The sequence below is a fragment of the Symphodus melops genome (genome assembly GCF_947650265.1).
Source record: "Symphodus melops genome assembly, chromosome: 23".
Lineage (NCBI taxonomy): Eukaryota > Metazoa > Chordata > Actinopteri > Labriformes > Labridae > Symphodus > Symphodus melops.
Window position 1 is genome coordinate 6,865,530 of NC_136713.1, and position 21,702 is coordinate 6,887,231.

The 21,702-nt window shown below is 44.8% G+C and overlaps 1 protein-coding gene across 3 annotated transcripts in view; it reads left to right on the plus strand.

Moving 5' to 3' along the window:
* The window catches only part of LOC306818551 (interleukin-1 receptor accessory protein-like 1), a 218,873-nt gene that overhangs the window by 130,651 nt on the left and 66,520 nt on the right, over positions 1 to 21,702 (plus strand). For all 3 annotated transcript variants that reach the window (XM_079336205.1, XM_079336206.1, XM_079336207.1), the window contains one exon: positions 10,339 to 10,413. In XM_079336205.1, coding sequence (XP_079192331.1) covers positions 10,339 to 10,413 — 75 coding nt within the window. The remainder of the gene's footprint in view (positions 1 to 10,338; positions 10,414 to 21,702) is intronic.

The following is a 21,702-nucleotide window of genomic DNA, read 5'->3' on the forward strand; positions in this document are numbered from 1 at the left end:
AGCAGCAGTTTAACCAACAGTAAGAAGTCACTGGCAGGAGGTTAAGGGGGACAAGTAGGGTGGGTATTGGAGGTGGGGTTGGTTGGCGTTCACACCAAAAAAAAAAAAAAAAAAAGACTGAATTAAAAAAAGAAAGAGCAAGTGTAATTGGTGTTTTCTGGTGCTGAATTAGAGCTTGGAGGATGTGAAAACATCAGAGACCAAGCGACATATCAATGCCCTCCCAGTGCTCCTGCAATAGATCTTGATATCTAAAGCATCATCTTTAAATGTCAGCTCGGATGTCAGCATGAATCAAAGTGGCTGGACTTCTTTTTTTTTTTTCATCATTGCCCTAGACATCAGCTCAAACTGGCCAAAATGTAATTGCAATCCAAACGCAGCGTCGACAGACTGCGAGAATCGGTGTCCATAAAAAGAAAGAAAACTTGAAGTCAATTTTTGAAGAAAAAAAAACAAAAACGGATTGGTTCGTTCCGTGGCAGCTGATGTCTGTGCAATTGTGAAATACGTTTTCAGGACCTCCAACCCTTAACTGATGGATAGAAAACATACCTGACTGTGAGATTCAGTCGGCCTATGGATATTCAGAGTGGGCCTGGAATACACCTAAGCAAAGTTAAACTGGATCCAAATTGTGGTCGACCTGAAAAGACCAGACCAGAACAGTGGCAGCAGCAGGATGCAAATATTGAAATATAATTCTTTTGTATTTAACATATTAATGCAGACCAGAGATCTGCACAACTCAAATGCAATGTTAGATGAAGAAATATTGATTTTCACATCTCCACTTCGACTCTGGATGCAAAGGAAAGAATTGGATCACGAGGCTCCCTCCGCCGCAGCACGTTCGACTGAACTTGGCTGTTATCTCACGGTCACGAGCGCCTCTCCTTGTGATGTCACCTGATCCAAATCATGTGCCTGCCGGGTCACGGTGTCATTTGGTGCTCACAATGGCAATGCAAGAGAATGTCAATGACATCCCCGGTTCATGTGTTGGTCATCTGCCAGAGGGCTGCATGGAAGGTCAGATGTGTGCGTCCGTGATAAGAAAGGTCGAACTACACGTTGGACCTAAGCCTGGTCAAGACTTTTCTTTTCTTTCCCCTTATTTGCTGATGTAACATCGACTTCAGGGATTTCTATTTAGAGTTTTAGGGAGTCTACCTATCTGATTGTAGTTTGTGTCCAGAGGTATGTAGAGGCAAATTTAACGCATAAGACAGAAGGTTTGTGCTGAACTCAATGCACATTCCAAAGTGTTTGAGTCCTGCTGCCAAGAGCAATGGCGACTAAAAGCCAGTCCAAGCACCAGCAATCAAACCTCACAGTGGTTAAAGTCAGAGATCAATATTTGAGCCACCCAGTTTGTTTGACTGGAGCGTTTGGAAGGGAATCTGTTTGTTCAAGTCCAGTTTGGTTGGAGTCGCTGAGTGGACTGTTGGCAAACGCGGACTGTTTCTGACTGAACCGCCGAGGTCGAGAATAATAACACTTAGCCTCACCGCTGCATCAACCTCTTGCTTGAGAATGCCCTACAGCGTATAGTATGGATTTTAGACACCGGCAACTAACACAGAAGGGCAGATAAATTGGTGCAATAACCGTAAACTGAGTACCTAAGTGAGACTCTTTGTTGTGGAAAAAAATCGTTGAAAGTTTTTCAAAGTATGGAATTAGATTGATGTCATTTCTAGTTTCTCTTACTTTAAGTTTGATTAAAGAAGATAAGTAAAAGAAAGAAAAAAAAAAGCATGTTTCTTGACTGTTCTCCCTTCCGCAGAATGAAATGATTCCTGCTGCTTGTACAGCTCTTAACAGCAGCGACTGCCAGACAGGCTGACTCACAAGGATGATTGGCACTCACGTTGATGGACTGTAGGTGGCTTGTGTTAGCAATGACAAAGTCCCTTTTCACATGTCCTTATTCAACAGTCCTCCTGTACATGGACAGTGTCAAAAAAACATTCACTGATTATTTTTTTGCACGAAAACCATTTGCCCCCCCTCATTGCCATTCCTCTTCACTTATTATCTGTGCCGCGGTGATCCAGGGGAGAGAGACTCTTTAATCAGTCAGCTGCATTATAAAAGCAGCCGTGTCACTCACCTTAATAACAGCCCAGTGAGGCTAATGCTCATTTCTCACCATCACTTTGATTGGACTGTGTACAAGAGACACAAAAGTGATGTCTGGATGACAGCTTGTCACGTGAAACGATTGTTAGACCACTCCTCACAATGTTCTTAATATTTCCAGGAGTGCGTCTGAGAATACGGCTCTACAATATTCATATTATATTCTCTGTGTAAATACAAGAAACGAGTCCACCCTACAGATGAGATCTGCAAGATGAGTGATCCTCCACACTAAACAAAGATATATTAGAATTCGTCCTTGGGAAGCGTTCTGTAGCACAAGAGAACTCGCTTCCTTTTTTTTTTTTTTTTTTTTCCAGCTGGAGGAGGCAACTTGTAAAGTCTTAATTAAAAGATTGTATCAGGCATGGCTTTGCTTATGGAAAATAGGGAAATAATGGACTTAAAAGACAAGTTTTTACACACAGAGCTGAGAAGTAATTCACTGTACTGGCGAAGCTGGAATGAGAGAGGACTTATTTGCCGCAGGGAGAGAATTGGCATTTTTTAATATCAGCAGCAATACAATCTCAATAAAGCGACTGTAAGCGTGAAGAGCATCATTTGGCATGAGATTGTTCATTTTTTTCATCCTTCCCTCTGCTGTTCATCTCATTTTAGTCCTCATTATTGCAAAGAAAAAACTAAGTGTAATTAACGCAATCATGATTAATTACAGCGTACAGGCTCCGTTTACACATCTGCCTAATTACAACTTTCTTTCTCTTTGTTTCCAATGTTCAAGTAAGCAGAACTTGTCACATTAGCTGTGTTTCTTCTCCCTCCTTTTTTTTAATTTATTTTTATTCCTTCTCTGGTGTTTTCCTGCTCAGGCAGCCACCGAAAGTCGACTCGCTGCCATTTTAAAACATTCTCCTGAACTTTTTTTTTTTGTTTATTTTTTTTTTTGTGCTCACACGTGTTACTCCCACTGCTGCCTCTTCAGCAGCCAAGTCCTCATATAGATCCTGCAGACGGCCATTTTGGAGGCTAACACTGCAGCCAGAGGCAACCTACCAAGCTGATTCCCATGGCAATGTATACATAGTAATACCGCTATCGATTGCTTCGACTATATTTATCGAGGGGACGCGGATGGCATGCTGGTGGGAAAAAGGAGATGAATCCTCTTTTTAATTACAGACAGGTACATACTGTAGCTATGACTGTCGAGTAGTTAAATTTAAAGCAAAGGCACACTGGTGAGCAATGCTTGCTGAGAGCGCAGGATGTGGAAGAATGTGTTTGAATCAGTAGTACATTTGTCCTCCACTCTGCCTCTTATAAATCGCCCGTGTCTGAATTAGATTCTGAAGCATATTCACAGAGAGAAATCAGCTTTCTGCGTGCGCTTTAACTCCATTATTTCTCTCTGGGCCTTTCCCCCCCCCCCCTAAAAACTGTCAAGTTGACTCTTTTATAAACACAGTTTTCATGCATTTCTCTTTGTTGTTTTCAAGCTGTAGGAAATCAAATCGCCCTGCAGAGGAAAAAGCTTTATACAAAGCATCTGAACGCGGGACAATCATCTACTCCGTCTATTTTCACACCAGAGACGCTTTTAAGATGAGCTCGGAGGATGTTTAAGAGGGAAACATGAGAAACACGAGACGTGTCTTTCTGCTTTTACAGCGTCATCTCCGTGTTTGTCTAATCTTTACCTTGACATTAACTTCTAACAGGCCATGTGTGAAATGTTAGGTCGCATCCGAAAGAACATGAATCTTCCAGAATGTCTGATAACCTTCGTATAGATTTCATCTCGTCATCCTTCAGGAAGGCCAGCTGACATTTAAGTCTCCGTTAACTGTCACACGTTCCATGAACTGATGTGTGACCCTTCAAAGGTGTCATGTAATCACATGTAATTTATAACCCCTGCGAGAACTCGTGTCATGCAAGCATCTGCTTTTGTAGACGCCTACCTGCACAGAAGCATATGGAGGAAAAACATGCATCTGTTGCCAGGCAACAAGTCAAAATTGTGTGCACATCATTCTTGCCCCTTTGCAATCTGAAAGAAATATTGAATGTTTAAAAAAAACAGCCAATTTTGAAGTGCAAAAAACTGCAGTTCATTGAGTGTCCACCAGAGGCTGGCTGATGGAAGCAAAAAATCCCTCATATTGGAAAATGTCTCATATTGTCACAGTCAAAATCCACATGTTTACAGCCTGGTTCTTTTAAGAACATATCAGAATAATTAGTTGTGTGGCCATGAGTGAATGGGTTGGAGCTGTCTGTTTTACTAGATTGAAAGAGTTGCATATCCAACATGGCCGCCGCCACTGTCGTACTTCCAAGCTGCTCCGAAAAACCAGTGGGAGGCTACATCCGTCTTTTCTGAAGCGTTCCATTTAAATGCACGCGCTGTTTGAGAATTTGCGATCCTTTACTGCCTAAGAAGTGATTACATAAGGTGCACGATAGCATAGCATAAGGACGAGAGCTGTCGGCAAGATGCATGTGCACATGTTAACCCAGCTCACTCTCCTCCTTTAATCTCCCCCGTAAAGCATTTTCACACCCATGCAGTGACCCAAACTGACCCCGGGGCCGCACACTTTCTCTCTTAAAGAAGCAGCAGCATCTTTACAGCACCTCTCTATTTCCTCGTGTTTTCTTTCCATTCCTCGTCCATAAAGCACTCAAGGCCTCCTCGCTGCTGGACTTCTTTCTTCCACCACCATCGTCTTTCTCTCTGACTCATCCTCAACTCCTCCCCTGTGGGATATTTTAAGCCAGGCGACTAGAAACACATCACCCTCCCTTCCTCGCCCGCCTCCCACCCTCCTCATCGCCGAGTGACTAACACATTTCTCGGACCCCGCTGAGGAAACAGGTGAATAATGAGTACAGGCCACTCTAATTAACAAGCAGCTCAGTCTCGGCCGTGCATGAGTAGTCGCACATGATCCGTGCATGGACAGTTTTTGTTCCGCAAATGTTTACAGTGGTCCACAAGGTTAAAAAAAAATGGTCAGCCGATTTAACAAGACATCTCATTACAGCAGAAAATCTCAGTGTATACAATATATGACCATTGTGAGTAATTATGTGGGGGGCTTTTGTTTTCCACCAGAGAGCACAGTCACTCAAGCTATTCCCGAAGCCTGCAGTTATATGATTTATGTGATTTCCCCTGAATGCACCGTCCCATCCTCTGAGCCCTCTCCTATTCAATTGTTTTGATGGATCTTCTGAAACAACACCTTTTTTTTCAATAAGGAAATCTGCCCTTATTGTGTTCTGCTCTGGATTTTCTTTATTGGTATTTTTCAACAAGTATCCTCCGAGTGCTGCACCGTCATTTCTTAAGGGTTTTTTTTTTTTCTCAATAGTATATTTCTCTGCGCTTTCCGGGAGTCTCCCAAGGCTCCGAGCTCATTTTTAACAAGCAGCATCCTCTCTCAGATGAGAGATTTATCTCTCGCACCTCGAAAATATCCATCATAACAAGTGGCTGCGACTCAACAAGGCAGACAAAGGGGCTCGGTTACATTTCCACTGCGTATTAGAATGGGCAAGAAAGAGTTTGATCTGTTTTTTTTCCTGTTTTTGTGACTGTTGACGCCGGGCTTGGGGGGCGGCAGTATCTCTGCAAACGTCTGTCTGTGCGGTGTTTTCAGTCAATCACAGTGCATGGAGGCCGTCAGAGGCAGACCTATAGGCGAAAAGCAGGTCACTGCTTGGTCAGACATAAATATATAAAGACCTGTATATTCAAGTGTGTCTATTGTAGCCTCTGGTTTTAAAAGAGAAGCGTTTCACAAACCTGATTTCTTATTCAGTAGTTGCAAACAGAAGTCCAGTTGTTAGAAACTATTGCTTCAATGCAATCTTTCCCTCTTGTCCAAATACACTTTTTGTTCCAAACTCCATTCTCCCAAATGGCCCGCCCCACCCTTTGGGGACATTCCTGTTCTTAATTCGACATCTCCTCAGTTTAACAGCTGGGAAAAAGAAGCTGGAAAGCAGCCTCCAGGAGAGGAGATAAAGGTGTACCAAAGTGGAAGTCGTGGATCACTCTCCAGGCCGCCGTGTGCGAGGCGGAGACTTAGCGGTTCCACACGTTACTGCCACCATCCTGTCTCCGCCGCGCTTCGCTCGCTGCCCTCAGGCAGGTGTTATCACAGCGACAAGCCACAAGGTCCCCCTGCGAAAACAAACAAGCTCGAAGTCCATCTCCCACGAAAGCACCGGCACAGGAAACGCCGTCCTCATTGTCCCTCATGTGGTCTGCAACATTTTATGCAGCCACTGCTGTTTGTGAAATGTGTTTGCTGAAGGAACATTTTTACCGTGTTGTGTTGTTTGGTAATGAAAGCACTTTTCCCTCAACTGGGGTCGCATTAAGAATTTACAATGGCCTTTTTTTCCACTCGATTGACCTGAATATTTAGCTGAGAAAACGAAAAAGTGCACACGCAAACCATCTGGGGCCCATTTGACACCTTTCAAAAAAAACATCACTCGGCTTCACAAAAATGATGATGTCAAGTATTATAGATGAGTATCTGATCGTCCTCTACGCTTCCCTTCCAGTGTTCTCAGAGATGTTTACTCCGCCGGGTTGTTGTGTGTTTAGTCCGAGTATCCCAGAGAAAGTAACTTAAACTGTCCCTGACTTCTGCTGACAACTTTCTTCCCCCCCCCCTTCTTCCACCTCCTCTGCAGCTCGAGCACTTCACATCAGAGTCCTCAAGACTGGCTTTGTCTGAACTCTTCGCTTTTAGACAACATGTGCTAATGTGCAGGGCTGCAGCTTGACTTGAGTTGATTCTCGTATTAAACTTTATTTATAAAATTCATTCGATTCAAATGAATCCCGTTTGCCTCATTTTGGACGGAACTATCAAACGCATCCTTCTGTATGTTGCACACTTCGATTAAAAACAGCAAATATTCCAACCATGACAGACACTTAAATGGAAAAAAAAATCCAGAAGTAGATCAGTCCAATTTTGAAGCCCACCTGAAGAAATCAGAAAGACCAAACAAACCAAAAAAAAAAAAATGTGTATGACTCACGAGGTTTTCGTCTTCAGTGGAAAAATGCTTTCATTTATTTCCTCCTTTGGAACTTACACTGCGTCTTAGCTTTAATGATCACATGCTCACAAACGCGCACACACACACACACACACACACACACACACACACACACACACACACACACACACACACACACACACACACACACACACACACACACACACACACTGCTCCTCTTAATCTATGTCTGCTGAAGTGGTCTTTAATGAGGTGTGAAGCGAGGACCACAGCCCTCTCCCTCCCACCATCCTCCTCTCCCTCCTTTTTCATCTCTCTCTCGCACCCAAGAGAGAAACCCGACGGACAGAGCGACAAAGATGCACAGCGAGCGACGGACAGATGTGTAGGAGGGAGGGGAGGCGATGGGGGAGAGAACGAGGTCTCCCCTCCCCCTCCCTTTCATTAATCCATCATTGTGTGATCACAGCCGGAGCAGATCACAAGACCTTTGAGGGAAACTTTCAAGATTCTCCCAACAGCTGATCAGGCTCGTCACTGTGTGTGTGTGTGTGTGTGTGTGTGTGTGTGATGGGCTCATACAGGCCATGCGTTTGTGTGTAGGGAAGCAGGAGGTCAACAGGTCAACAGCTTGCCCACTCCCGCTCCTCAGAATGAGCAGCCCGCTTCGCTTATGCATCCCGCGTCCGTACATCTGTATGTGACTGCGCGTCTTCGTGCCTTGCAGCGACGTGCGATCCCACTAACGAACGGCATTTCAGCAGCCGTGCCCTTGATTCGGATGAAGGGCAGAATCTCAACGAGAGCTAAACAGCCTTCTCCGACTTTGTTACCTTAAGCTGTAAAATGAGATTATGGAGCGAGGGAGAGAGAGAGAGAATGTGCCAGAACTTTGATTAGCTTCCAGGTTTGGGATTTCACCTTCAACTGGCTCAGCGCGAACAACAAATCAAATCCAGAATCCAAATTTAAATGAGAAACGGCTTCTATGTCCTCAAATACCACTCTCTCTCCCTCTCTCGCTCGCTCGCTCCAGACATGACTTTTCTGCAAAAAAAGAGTTCCATCAGTGTGGCTCCATGCAAAGTGAGGAGTAAGCTGCACATGCTATGCACTTTTCATTCCAACCCTTTAGGTTCGTACGGTTTGCTCCAATGAAATTCTGGAGGCGGGACATCTCGAAGTGAAAAGACAGGAGAGGAAGGACTCAGCTATTTTGTGACAGGGGCCACAGGGTGATTCTATATATATATATATATATAAAAGTCAACTCAGGATACCTTTTAAATCAACAAGGTCAACAATCAATTGTGAACTAAAAAACAAACACAAGGAGACATCACGGCACATGGTCTGCTCCAATGAGCTGGCTTCCTCAAAACAACTTGTTTTGCCAGTTCTGCCCAGATCAGGAAGTTCCCTCATCTAACATTCAGGTAACTGAAAAAAAAAAAAAATGTTTTTAACAACGCTCAAATCGAACTGAACATGAGCAGGTGAAGTCATGAGGTGAGAGTGTGGCCCTCTGTGGAGGATTTGTCTCATCTGGTTTGTTGGCGTGGAGGCTGAATGCTCCACCTTGTTCTTTTCTTGCTTTTTTTTTTTTCTCCTCGTTTGGGGCCTCAGCCTAAACGCTGGAGTCGATTGTTTAATCTCCTCCATGCCTCATTTTTCTCTATCCACTTACACATAAAGTGCCAAAGAGCAGCCGGCGTGGAGAACACAAAATGTGCAGCCGGCGTGGTATAAATAGCACATGACTAAACCTCTGGGTGAGGAGCCGCTCTGAAGCTTTTAGGTTCTGTGCTGCATCTCCCATTCTTCTGTTGTGAACATCCTGCCAGCACATTGTGTAACTCCAAAACTCTATGATGCCTCTGTACCTCCAGGTGCTACTGGAGGCAGTTCCTAAGAGCGCTGCTTTATCATACAAAGCACACGTAACCGCTGGAAAAAAGAAGGTGACGCATAGAAATACAAACAGAAGCGCTTCAACAGTATCCCCGGTTTGGCTATAAATACATGCAGCTACATCCCCGCACATGCTCCGTTTTCTCGTTGCCTCATGGAGGGAGCGACATCACAGGAAAAGAAAACGATCTTTATCTTTAAAGCCATGGCGTCTTTAGGCTTTCACTCAGGCTTGGCTTCAAGTTCTTTTTCCAACACTGACAGCGACGGAGAAATTCACAATAAATGCCTGCTTTTAAATGGATATGTACATATATAGAGCTACCAATCAGACCTCTGCTGAGTAAACCATCCTCCGTTCAATCTCAACCTCTCAATAAAAACGTTACCCAATTTGAGTTGAGCTCAGCGATCGGCACTGGAGTCAAAACAGCGTGTCACTTGGACTTGGAACAAGCCTCAACCCCTCCGACTCGGAGATAGAAATCCCTCTCTGAAGACCAGAACCAATTAGGGAATCATTATAATGAGGAGCTTCTAAGTGCACGTCTTTTGTTACTCAGCAGCTGTCTAATTGGAGTCGGTGCATTTTCCAAAAAAAAAAAAAAAAGACATTTCCAAGAGGACTATGATCAAATTCAAAGTCTGCAGCTTGGCACATTGCTGACAGCCTGACACTATCACCCCTGCAAGAGTGCTATTTCTCCCTCCGCTATTTAGGTAGCATTAGTGGTATTCCAAGAAGTCAACTTATCAGTCATTTCTGCAGCAAAAAAACACTTCAAATGCTCCATCTCCTGCAGCAGCTTTTAACCTTCCCATGCCCACTGCAGCTATGAAAGACCTCTACCCCCCCCCCCCGGGGGGGCGTGCTGTAGATTCAGAAACGGTCAACTCGCTCCGCAGCTGCTGAATATGTACAGTACGGTTTGTATGCATGTGAAAGCCGTATCGCTGCTTACACAGTCACTTTTTAAAGGACTGAATGGTATTACTATTGAGGCAGCTGCAGCTTTGAAAAGCATGTGCATTGATGTTTGAAGCTTTTGAATGGGTTTTTCTGAGTCGTAGTAATTTATCCCCCCACCTCCCCTCCCCCTCCCTCTCTCTGTCCACTCTTTAAATATGATATTCTGTGTATTTGTTCCCTCTTTAATGCAGCCTTTTATTGTGCTCTTTAATGAATAAATCATACTTCTTCTGTCCACGGGGGGAGACGGATGTGGGATCTAATTTTCTCTCTCTCTCTCTCTGTTTGTCTTCTAACAGCTCCCTTGACAGACAAGCCGCCAAAAATCCTCGTCCCCTCAGAGAGCCAAATGAGCGTCATCGAGATGGCAATAGGTAAGGAGAGCTCCCATTTAGAGGGAGTCCGAGTCTGGAGTTGTTCTCTCTGGTTTTATTGAGCAGGACCAGCGCTGTTTGCTTTCTTTGCTGTGCTTCAACATACAGTACATTGGACAGATCGGCGTACACTTTTCTGGAAAGTATTGCACTGACATATTGAGAAATATTCCCTGTTTTCCTTTCTTTTTTTTTTTTTTTTTTAAACCGAGTGTGACTCCTTCCTCTTTTCCTGTTTCTCTTCGTTGTCTGAGCTGTTTGCAGTTTTTGCAAACACACCTCGTCCTCTGGTGTTTACCTTTGTGCTGATGATTTCAGGCTAAGTAGGGGGTCCCTACTTAGGGGCTTCAGTATGGTGCCGCTTGTTTTGGTTTCTGGTGCTGGTGCTCGAAGGCGACATCTACTGGATCAAAAAGCGGTGCATTCGTCCTTTAAGCTAACGTCCTGCCGTCTCATACTGGTGTGCAGACATGCAACGTTTCCTGTTATTTTTTTTTCTTTTGCAAAAAAACTCTGACACATTCTCTCTTCCACATTTAAAAGAGAACCCACACCAGATCAAACGTTAATATGCTTTGGGATGTATTGATCCCAGATACTGTCCTTTCATATTTTTGTTTCTTTTCATTTGTGAATGAACCTTTGAGTATTTATCATGGTGACTAGTTTGACGAGGGAAGTGATTCATCGGGGCGTGAACGTCCGATGTGCCTCGTCATTGTCATTACACTGATCCCATCTATTTTAGCTATCTTGTGTTTGTTTAGCTGTAGTGAGTCACTAATGGGTCAAAGTGGTGCGTCTGAGAAACCAATCATAATCTGCCTCATCATTACCTTCAGGTGCGTGTTCGCATTTCATCCAATGATTGCCTCGCAGTCGTGCTGCCTAATGCGCTCAGCTTTCTGTTTGCTTTACCAGCTTTTGATGCACACGGGGCTCATGGGAAAATTCCTGCTTTTATTGGGCGCGAGCTCAGCTGTTGGTGGAACGGAAAATGGGTCACGATGAAGGCTTCCTTTGAAGTAAATTAGTCATGGACAATGAACACAACGGGCTCGCGGAGGTAAAAGGTGGCAATCAGAAAAAAAGGCTTTAAATTGATGACGGATAAAAGCATCTTCGGATTTTTTTTTTCTTTCTTCCATCTGATGAAGGCTTTTATAGTGGATGGTGGTGATTTTCAAAATCAATTACCTGAGAGCTGAGAGAACTGCCAATAATGTTTAAAGGAAATGGGCTTTTTCCTTGTATTTACACCATTTTTAAAGGTTGCTATTTATTGTGTAGGGTTTATTTTCAACTTAACCAACTGGATCCAATCCATTTTTTTTTTTTTATCTTGATTTTTGACGTATCAGAGAATCCTTCCCGGGCGGTTGTGTCAGTTTCGCCGTGATTTTAATATCCATTCTCCCATGAAATATGGAAGCACATTTGGCTTCGGATGACAGTAAATTAGGCAGGTGAGAGGGAGAGGGCTGGGAGGAGTTGATGGAGAGCGGAGGGCGGGGCGATGTGGAGAGACACACTTTTCGAGTTCTTGTTGTGGAACTCCAGAGATGCACAGGGATCTGTAATTGTTTAATTGTCTTGGGTTGGGGTCATGGTTGCATTTCCTCAGATTGCATGGAATGAATAGAAATATCTCGGTTGAAACGTGTTTATGTAAATGCTCTCCCCAACCCTCGGTGTGCGTGCCTTTGCGCTGCTCTCTGTATGGAAGCGATCACATACAGTTTGCGGCCTGTAATTCAGTCTGACAGTTCAATGCTCACCGCTCTCACTTTGTCTTGTGCCGATGTCGAATAATTGACTGCAGTCTCACCGAGCAGACTAACTGCAGTGCGAGTCTGTTTCTAGGAGAGTGCTAATGTTTACGATTTGTAAACACAGAACCCTTTGACAGCAGACTATTTCATTTCCTTAATGCATGACCATGTTTGTGTTTTGTCCTCCTGGCTGAATGCAGAGAAAATGTTTGTTCTCGAAGCCAACCCAAAAGGGGATTCAAACCGTCTTCCGTCCGCAGACGTGTTTCTTTCGCCTCCACTCTGCTGCCTGCTCTGATTTACTGATGTGCTGTTTTCCATGCAGAGCTGACGTGTCTCTCGCGGCCTCACTCCACTACCAACCCTGACATTTTATTTCGCTCCAGATTGAATTTCTGACCGTTGTGGCGCTCTGTTTGTGATGCTCATTTTGGGACAACCCAGCGAGTTCCCCTGTGATCGTGATTGGCCGTTAAAACTTGAAGCCCTTTCGACCGCCTCCTTCTTCCAGATATCACACTTTTCATCCCCATGGCGACATTGCACCAAGTTGTCTGAAATTGCTGCTGAGAGAAGACCAGGTGATGGTGTTGAAGTAAATTAACAATCTCTTGTTTTTGGTCTCATGAATCAAAACATTGTCGCCTTTCTTAGGTGTGCCAACAGCAGCAGTTAATGGATACGAATGCACAGACTTACCTTTCTATTGAACGCCGCGTCTGCACCATTGTAACGTTTATTGAAGTTCACACCAGAACTTAGGTTGTCTTTGACGTTGTGACCAAAAAAAAACGAGTCCATATTTAGGTTCGTTTCACGAAGGCTCCTCGTCAAACACCCTTTATTTGTCCAAAAATGAATCTGAAAATCGGCCCTCCTCATTGGATGATTGGTGAATCATAACAGGACAAACTAAACTGCTCTTTAGCCACATGTCGGAGGAAGTTACACCGTCTAATGATATGAACAGGGGATGCCTGTCGCTATTGTGAAATTACTTGGCGTAAGCAGCCACATCGCATTAGAATTTGTAATATTTTGGTAATTATGGGGTTAGCCACCTCGGTACGCAGTTCCTTTATTCTTATTCTTACAGGTTAAGGTTGCCATTTCCACAAAAGCCTGATATAACACCAAACATTAAACCGAGGATCTTAACACCTCTAGATCCCACTGTGAGTGTGTCCCTCTTGAACCCGATGCACTGCACTTAGTGGAGGTGAAAGTCAACACTCGTCTGCGCTCTTCAAAACTCAGCTGACAGATGCTTCTGAACTGTTTAACCTTTACTGGAAGTCAATCCATGAGCGTTCGTCATCCCATTATCCCAAAACAGATTTCTTCTTGTAGCTGTATGGATTTCATTTTTTTGACGTTTGGCATGTTGGCGCTCTTCGATCACAGATTCAGGCATCATTTTCAATATGTAATGATTGATATTGACATCTTGGATGTCCTGCTGTGGGATGGATTCACTCCATGCTACAAACTTGGTAAATACCAAAACGATGTAAATGTCAGAGGGCCGGGAAGACTTAATGAGCGCACAAGGGTTCATTGATTTTTTTGGTTTCTCTTTGGAAAAAGACATGCAGATGACTTCCCACTTTGAAGACACATTATAGTTTTACCTCTCAGTTTTTTTAAATGAAGCACATCTTAACGGAAGCACATTCAACGCAACAGCCCAGTGTTATATTTGGTAACTTCTGCAGGTGGAAAACAATTCTTGTCGAGCTCTCAGCTGGGTTGTCAAGTGATTCTGAGAAGGAAACTGCGATATGCATTTGACTTTCTCAAAGGAAAAGAGTGTACGAGCAGATTCTCAGCCAAACACCTCGCCTCGATATCTCACATACACATCAGCCATCTTTTTAAATGTCACAGGCTTGGTGGAACGCTCCAACAATGCCAAAAGGTTCAGAGGCCCAAGGATCAATATTACATCATTTCTCTCAATTAGGGCATATTTATTCCCCTCAAGTTATTGTACATCTGCGAGTGATTCCTATCTGCATTCCTGGCAAGTCTCCAGATGAGTCAAGGCCCCCGAGGGGAGAGGAAGACAGAATGAGATAAAGATGAAGAGAGAAGTGGAAAGAGAATGAAAGAGAAAAGACGGTATGAGGGAGTTTGAGCAAAGAAGAGTCGGGGCAAAAAGGGAGAAACCGTAAGCGAGATCATTTAAGATGCACAGAGGGGATGAAATATGACGGTGTCTCACCTTGAGTTATTACAGATGAAAGTGGATACAAGACAGCACACCGTCCCAAATGGTTAATGTGCCCTGCAGCGTGGAGGCATAAATCGGTGCTGTCACATTAGAAAGGGGGGGTCGCTGGTGGTGATTGGACCGGATTCTTGGCACAAGAATGTTCCCATTAGTGTTTTACATAAGTAAGGTAATGAGAGGGACAGTCGGTGCAATTGCTTCTTCAGACCTGATCGGCCCACTGGACCAAAGAGGGCTAATTTTACTCAACAGTCAAGACAATCCAGCCAAGTGTGACCGAAGCGCACAAATTCGGGATCTTCGCTGACCTCAAAAGTGAAGCTCTCGTCCCTCGTTGACTGTGTCCTGCTCCACTTCCTGTATAGTTCCTGTCTTTGCAAGCAAAGAGGAAAGACGTCTGAGGGCATTTGCTTTCCCTTGCAGAAACTAACAAGAACTAGCCAAGGAACTTCAGGATTAAGATTGAATGCCCTTTGTCGCTGCCAGAAATGCTTCCTGTCTTTTGGTAGACCAATTAATCATAGATTTGGCTTGACTTGGAGTTTTCAGAAAGTCTGGTGTATGTTTTGTAGTTATATTTAAAGGCTGTACTGTTCTTGGATTGCACTGAGGGAAGGTCACCATACAGTACCTCTGTCATTGTCAGAGTGTTGCGTGGAAAAGGTAAAGCCTCAATAACTGATACGAGATATTTAGGCCTCTTGTGTCTTCTTGTCAATAGAGTAGACAGTAGACTTGACCGATGACTTTTTTTTTTTTTTTTTTTTTTAAACACACTGTTCCCTTTTCTTACAGCCGCAGCTAGTCAAACCTAATTGGTCGAATACAGAAACAGAACTCGCTATGCTTACAGTGTGACTCATGTCGTTCGTAGAACTGCAAAAGAAACTGGTGAACTACAAACCCATCCCTACCCATCCTGAAAATTGGATCTTCCCCTCAATTGTGCACTTCAGAATAAGATAATCCAAGTATAAAATATAATATAAAATCCCATATAATTCACTGGGATGCTTGTTCTGCTTGTTCTTGGAAAAGCTCAAGTGACTATATGTATGCAGCGAAAGGTTTGAAGCCGTGGGCCTGCTACAAGCATTTTTATACAAAAGCACAAGATGTAGTATGTGTAGGACTTTATGTTTGGTACGCCGAGCGCTGCAGGCGCTGACTCTGTGACCCTGAGACTTTTGTGCTTTTTTTTGTGCTTTCATCACGGTGTAACTTTAAAGACACAAATTCCAGGGTTATCGTCGGATGTTCGCTTCTGACTCGACTCCAGCGCTTCAGCAGAGGGCAGCCTGTGCGCTTTCCGTCCAGCTGTTGCTTTCACAACATCTGTGTTCTTCAAACTTGAGCTCCGGTTTCGAATTCAAGCCTGCACGCGCCCGCGTCCGCTCACGCCGGCTTGTCTCTGCTCCCGCGTGCTCCTTCTGGTAACATCATGGGCGAGGAGCAGCGATGTACACCATCTGACAGCCAAACTTTATTAGAAACACCGCCATATGGATAACCCAAAGCAGGAAGACTCACCTGGCAACCTGTGGGGCTGTGTGACAGCTTGCCACCCAAGAGCCACCTGCTTTCAAATTAAAAGCACCTTTTAGTGTGGCACTTAAGTGGAGCGATTTTTACAGCCACTAGATTAGCCCTCAGTTTAACCTTCACCTTGCTCTTTGTGAGCAGAAACTTCAGCTGCTCGCAGGTTAAGGAGACCAGAATTTGCTCTGGTGACTCACTCACTCCTTTTTTTTCCCCCTTACAAAGTATATGCATTTCACCCCCTGAGCTTTTGTCCTCTGAATGCAAGCAGAAGCGGGACGCTTTTATCTTTTCAAGAATTCATCCCCCCCCTCCAGGTCTCACAGCCAGAAAGCGAGCCCTGCAAACTTTTCCCCCTCATCATCCTTCCCTTGGCAGCGCATGTGTCGCCTGGTTGAACTAATTGCCCTCGCTGTATTTCCAGCCAAACAGGTGGCCATATTGGTTTCCTTCTGGCTGTGTTTATGCGGCTGTGCATCCAGGTTGGCCAGAGATGACAGCGTCTCCTCTGCGCCCCGAGCGCCGACCTTGGTTTGGCGACGCTTTCCCCTGCACTGTCTTTGGCCTCACATTGGTCTTTTTGGATCGTTTTCTTTTTTGATTGTGTAAGTACAATTTGGTGTGTGTGTGTTGGAGGCCGAGCGAGAGAGATGGAGAGGGGGCGTCTGATGTCTCGCCAGAGAGCTAGAGGGACGAGTCGCGGTCAGGGGGGGTGGCGACGCAGGGAGCAAAGTTTGGCAAGCGGCTTGTAGTGCCAGGAGGGTGCAGATGTATGATGTCACTTTACAGTGTGCTACACACACATGCATCCGCGTTTTTTCCTCGCCTTAACGTCGGCTGCAGCGTTGTCGATCTTTGCACACGTGTCGGCTTCATAATGGTCGATTGTATGTCCAGTTATGGTCCTCTGTTTGCTTCGTGGGGCGTGAGTGCAACAGGGAATACGAATGTGTCAGAAGAAACGTTGTGGGTATTTGTGTCATTACCAGTATGAGTCTGGTATCACCCTGTTTCCACACCTTGGGTAAAGATACAACACTTAGCAGGGTTTATGTCACAGATCGCTCCTGACCTGCCTGCACAGGTCAGAATCACACCACAGATAATATACCTTGAGACATTTAAGTGATATTTAAAGAAGCATATTTCTCACACTGATGTGCGTCATTAAGAGTTGTCTTGCTTATTATTTCACCCTCTTTGTCTCAGCCGTCTTTAACTGAGTCATTTTATAACAAATATATTCATTGTTATGTTTAACGTATCGGTCAAACGAGATGAAAGCTCAGGATTTCTTTCTTTCTTTCTATCCAAAATATATTGTGATTTCATTCGATATGAATGTGTATATTCGTTTCATGATACATTGGTAAAGACCTGTTTTATACATCGAGGCAAATATGGATGCATAAGTAGGAGTGCTGTCAAACTAATCAACTTTTAAAATCAGAGTTAATCGCTAAATTCCGATCATTAAACGTGTTTAATTGCATTTCTAATGGTGCGGTTGAAATTGCTTCTTTTTTTTTTTTTCTCTCAATTTACAATTGTCAGGCTTTTATTTTGAATTGCTGTGCTGTCTGAAGCTGTTTGACTTCCACTCTGCTTTTATTTTGAAATAAAGTAAGGACTTTCTCGTCGACTGAAGGTTACAACATTAACGTAACCGCAGTGGGAAAAAAAGAAGCTGGTTACAGATCACACACAAATCATTTGATTAGATTTTACTTTGGACTCAGCAGCTGAGTTGCCCTCGACTATAAATAACAGTTTGACTGTGTATTTACTTTCTTTAAATGGAACATACTCTGTCAGTGTTCCTCTGTGCAGCACAGATAAATTCACTTGGTTCGTACAGCAGTGATCCGTTAGGACGTAGCTCTCGAGTCGGCAGTTCTTCCCGAGGCATTCTGGGTAAGAATCACAAGATGTACTCGCCAAAATGAAATTGAAAATTCGTACTTCACAGAACAACGTATTGCTCCAAACACTGTTCCCAACAATGAAGCACAAAGTGCCCAGAAAACACTTTTATTGTTAAAAATGTCTCTTCCTGGTGTCTTATATCGAGAGAGAGAAACCACAGCCAGTGTGCCAGCTGTCTTGGCAGCACTCCGGTTTAATCTCCGAGACTCAGCCTAACCAGAACATGGAAGCCTCCCTTTCTCTCTCTTTTTTTTTTTTTTTTTTTTTTTTTTTCCTTGAGCAAACACCACAGTTTGCCAAACAGCGTCCACACAGAAGACTCCGAGCAGCATCCTTCCCTGCGCTGACATGGTATTGATCTTGATTTCAATTATGACAGCGGCACAGTTTAGTGACAGTGTTTTTTGGAGGACTTGTGCATTGGTGGGTCCCTGCTCTATTAGTTGGTGCGGCTGCTGGAAAGCCGCGGACCAAACATTTCTTGTTTCTTTTCTTTCTCCAATTTGAAAGTCCCCGCATGGACTGCAAGTTTGATTTCTAACATGGACCGTCACATTGTAAACCCTGAGAAAAAAACATCAAAGGTCTTACAGGGGAGTCGATCAAATATGGCTTTTAACCGCTTCTTCACTCAGGTGACCGCATTCTTTGCATCATGTCTGTCAAATTTAGCTGCTTTGATTCTTTTTGTGTGTGTGTGTGTGTGATTGAAGTGTCAGTTCCTTTCACACAGCCTGGTAACAAAGACGCAGGAAAGCAGAGAGAAAGAGCTCAATCTGTCTCTCCCTCATGTCTCCGTTTGCTCGACTGTCACGTTCGCTCTCTTTTCCTCGGAACAGAAGTTGAAGCGGTCCATTATCGCCATCCAGATTTAATGCTGTCGCTCAAGCTGAGCTCGCTCTGATTGCCTGGGCTCGTTAGAAATTCAGAGCGTAACAGTTGATCCAGAAGCTTGAGTGAGGTCGGCTTTTCTCAAGATTTTTCACCTGCTAAATAAAAATGTCTTATCCAAGACACCAGGAAAAGCCAATATTGGGTAGTTTCTACTTTTATTCGCCCAAAAATCGAAGGCGATCTCCGGCACACTGTGGAACATTTCAATTCCAAACATGACACCTTCATTGGTGCAATTTAGACATCGTCGTCTCTCTCTCTCGCTCTCTCCCCCAATCCACACACGCTCTCGACCCTTTTGTAGAGTGTTGCCTGTCTTGTGTCTGCCTCTGAAACACGCCTCACGATCGCGTCAGTGCGTGCGTTGTATCAGGCCGGGTTCATTCTCGAGCGGCGTGAGCGCAGTGCGACAGAAGGAAGGGGGGGAAAGCGTGAGAGCCCTCAGAGGCCTGCGTTAAAACCTCCTCTGACATCACTTCCATGTGGTCTCGGTGATGGAAGTTCGTTCAGAACTAGTTTATTTGGCTGCCAGAAGTAGAAGGTGGCCTGGCTGTAGCTTTTTGTGCAGACAAGTGGCATCAGAGTGTCATAAATAAATCCATTCTGGAGGGAAACACAGCGAGGCACATTTCGCAATGTATTGATGCCACTGGGGAAATTTCCTTTTGCATGACATTTCCGCTTAAACACTTTGTCTGCCTTCCTAACATCGACTTGTAGTCCATTTGCACAATCAATAAGCGGGCTCCTCTCAGCAGTGGGTAGAGTAGATAAGTGAGGTTTTGCCAGGATAAACTTAATTAGCACGTTTTCATGGGAGAACCATGTGGCACTGATATTCAGCACGCTTGTTCAGTTTTTTTTTTTTTTTCGGGGGTGGGGGGAGGGGGGTGGGGGGGGGGGGGGGGAGGTGTGAAAGAAAACAGCACTAACCTATCAACACCAGGCAGCCTCACCGTCCCCAGGCTGTCCCCACTCGCTGCCAGGTTGTTTGTGTTTGTGCGCGTGCATGTCGGGAGTGTCTGCGGCGGCTCGATTGTACCAGCCCCGTGTGAGGTGTTGAGTGTGTGTGTGTGTGTGTGTGTGTGTGTGTGTGGACTGGCCCAGTTCAGAAGACCCAGAGCTATGACTCATCAACTAATAAAGCAGGAGAGCGAGCGTGAGCGCGTCGCTGTCTGTGCGTGTGTGTGTGTTTGTGACTTTTGTGCACGTGCACTGTTAGTTGTGTGTGTTAAAAGGTGAAAAAAAAAAAAAAAAAAAGCCCACCCAGAGTGATTGGGAACAATGGGGGCAGTTTTGTTTAGGCTCTCTCTTGTACCAAACCCAAACGCACAAACTCTTTTGATTTTTTTTTTCTCTCCATTAGTCGATGCAGCAAACGCATTCAGATAAGCTCAAACAATGTTGCATCCTCTTATCTTCTCTCCCCTCGCAGATGTGAATGGTGTGTGTGTGTGTGTGTTAGTGTGTGTGGGTTTTCATTGTCCTCAGTCGCCCTCACTGTGCCGCCCGCCTCACGTCCGCTCTTTCCACTTTCTCCTGACACAAATCTTCAGAGGCAGCGCGCTCGCTGCAGCGTCATCACCAGCTGTGGATCCTCCCGCCGACTTCAATGCTCGGAACATTTAGCGCCTCGATGTTGATGCTGCGCACGCGGCTTCAAAGACGACCCTAATAGATACATTCATTTATGTTCATTTGCTCCTCAGTGTTTGCTCACTCGATCCTCTTGAGTGCATTAGTCACCATTAAATGCAGTTTATGTTATTATCAGCGTCCTGCAGAATACACTATTAAATATAATTACGTCCAATTTCAGCGCGCTGGACTTCTTCCAGTGTAGCGTCGAGAATAATGAAGGCTACACATAGCCACTCGCCCGTATTGCCGAACAACAAAGGCGATGCATCACTCGGCGGCGTTCTGTCGAGGCGATGAGGAGAGCAGCGTCTCCCCTGACTCAGTTTTTAACGTATTCCTCGTCATCACTCTCTGCCCAGGCGGAGAGGAGCTTTTGCGAGGCTCGAGGGCGGCTGGTCGGACGACGACGACGGCACGAGTCGCCGGCGCCAGCCTAAAGGTGCGACCTGTATGGCGAGGAACTTAAAACGGCATACCCACTAATAAGGAAATGTAAAACACATGCTGATAGACTGCTGACCACAGGCTCTACTTCAGTGCTTTCGTCTGCTGCAGCTATATAAGCTAACAGGCTATGTTACTACCTTTATAACCACTGATTTCCTTTTATGGCTCCATGAGATATTTTGTCTATGTCGCCCTATTAGATTTGATGTTGCATCCAGCATGAACTCAAATGCCATTTCCAACCAGCAGGTGTGAAAATAAGAGATAAAAGGAGGCGGATTCATGATTCAGTATTCCTCTTGTGTTGAACATTTCTCAAGCAAAGATGCTTTCACATACAGCAGCCCCCCTGTTGTTGCTCACCCAGGCACCCGAGGTGTCGATTCCTCGGTTCTCTTCCTGTTTGTAGGCCTGCGTCTGCCACTCTCAAACGCCACTTTGCACTCTCGTGTAACTTTCACATAGGTCAGCTTTTCGTCATTTTTCATCCTCGCCGCACTCGAACCCGGCCGACCCGTCCGCGGCCACCCCGAGCAGCTTCGCGCGAGATGGAGATTAAAGCCGACTGTATCGACTCACATCATCGAGGTTCGAATGTAAAGCTGATTTACTGCCGTACGCATACGGTTGTGTTGTGACTGAAGAAGTTATCACCTCGTGTTTGTCTGTAGGCTGTTCATTTCTTCTGAACTGGTGTCTTTTCAGCGAGGCTTTAGAGAAGCACTCACACACAGCAGAAGGCCACTCTTCGCAGTATTTGTCAGATCTGACAATAGGTAGGTTATTTCTTCTCCTGTATTGATTTTTGCCCGTCAGACAGGATGTCCAGAAGACACA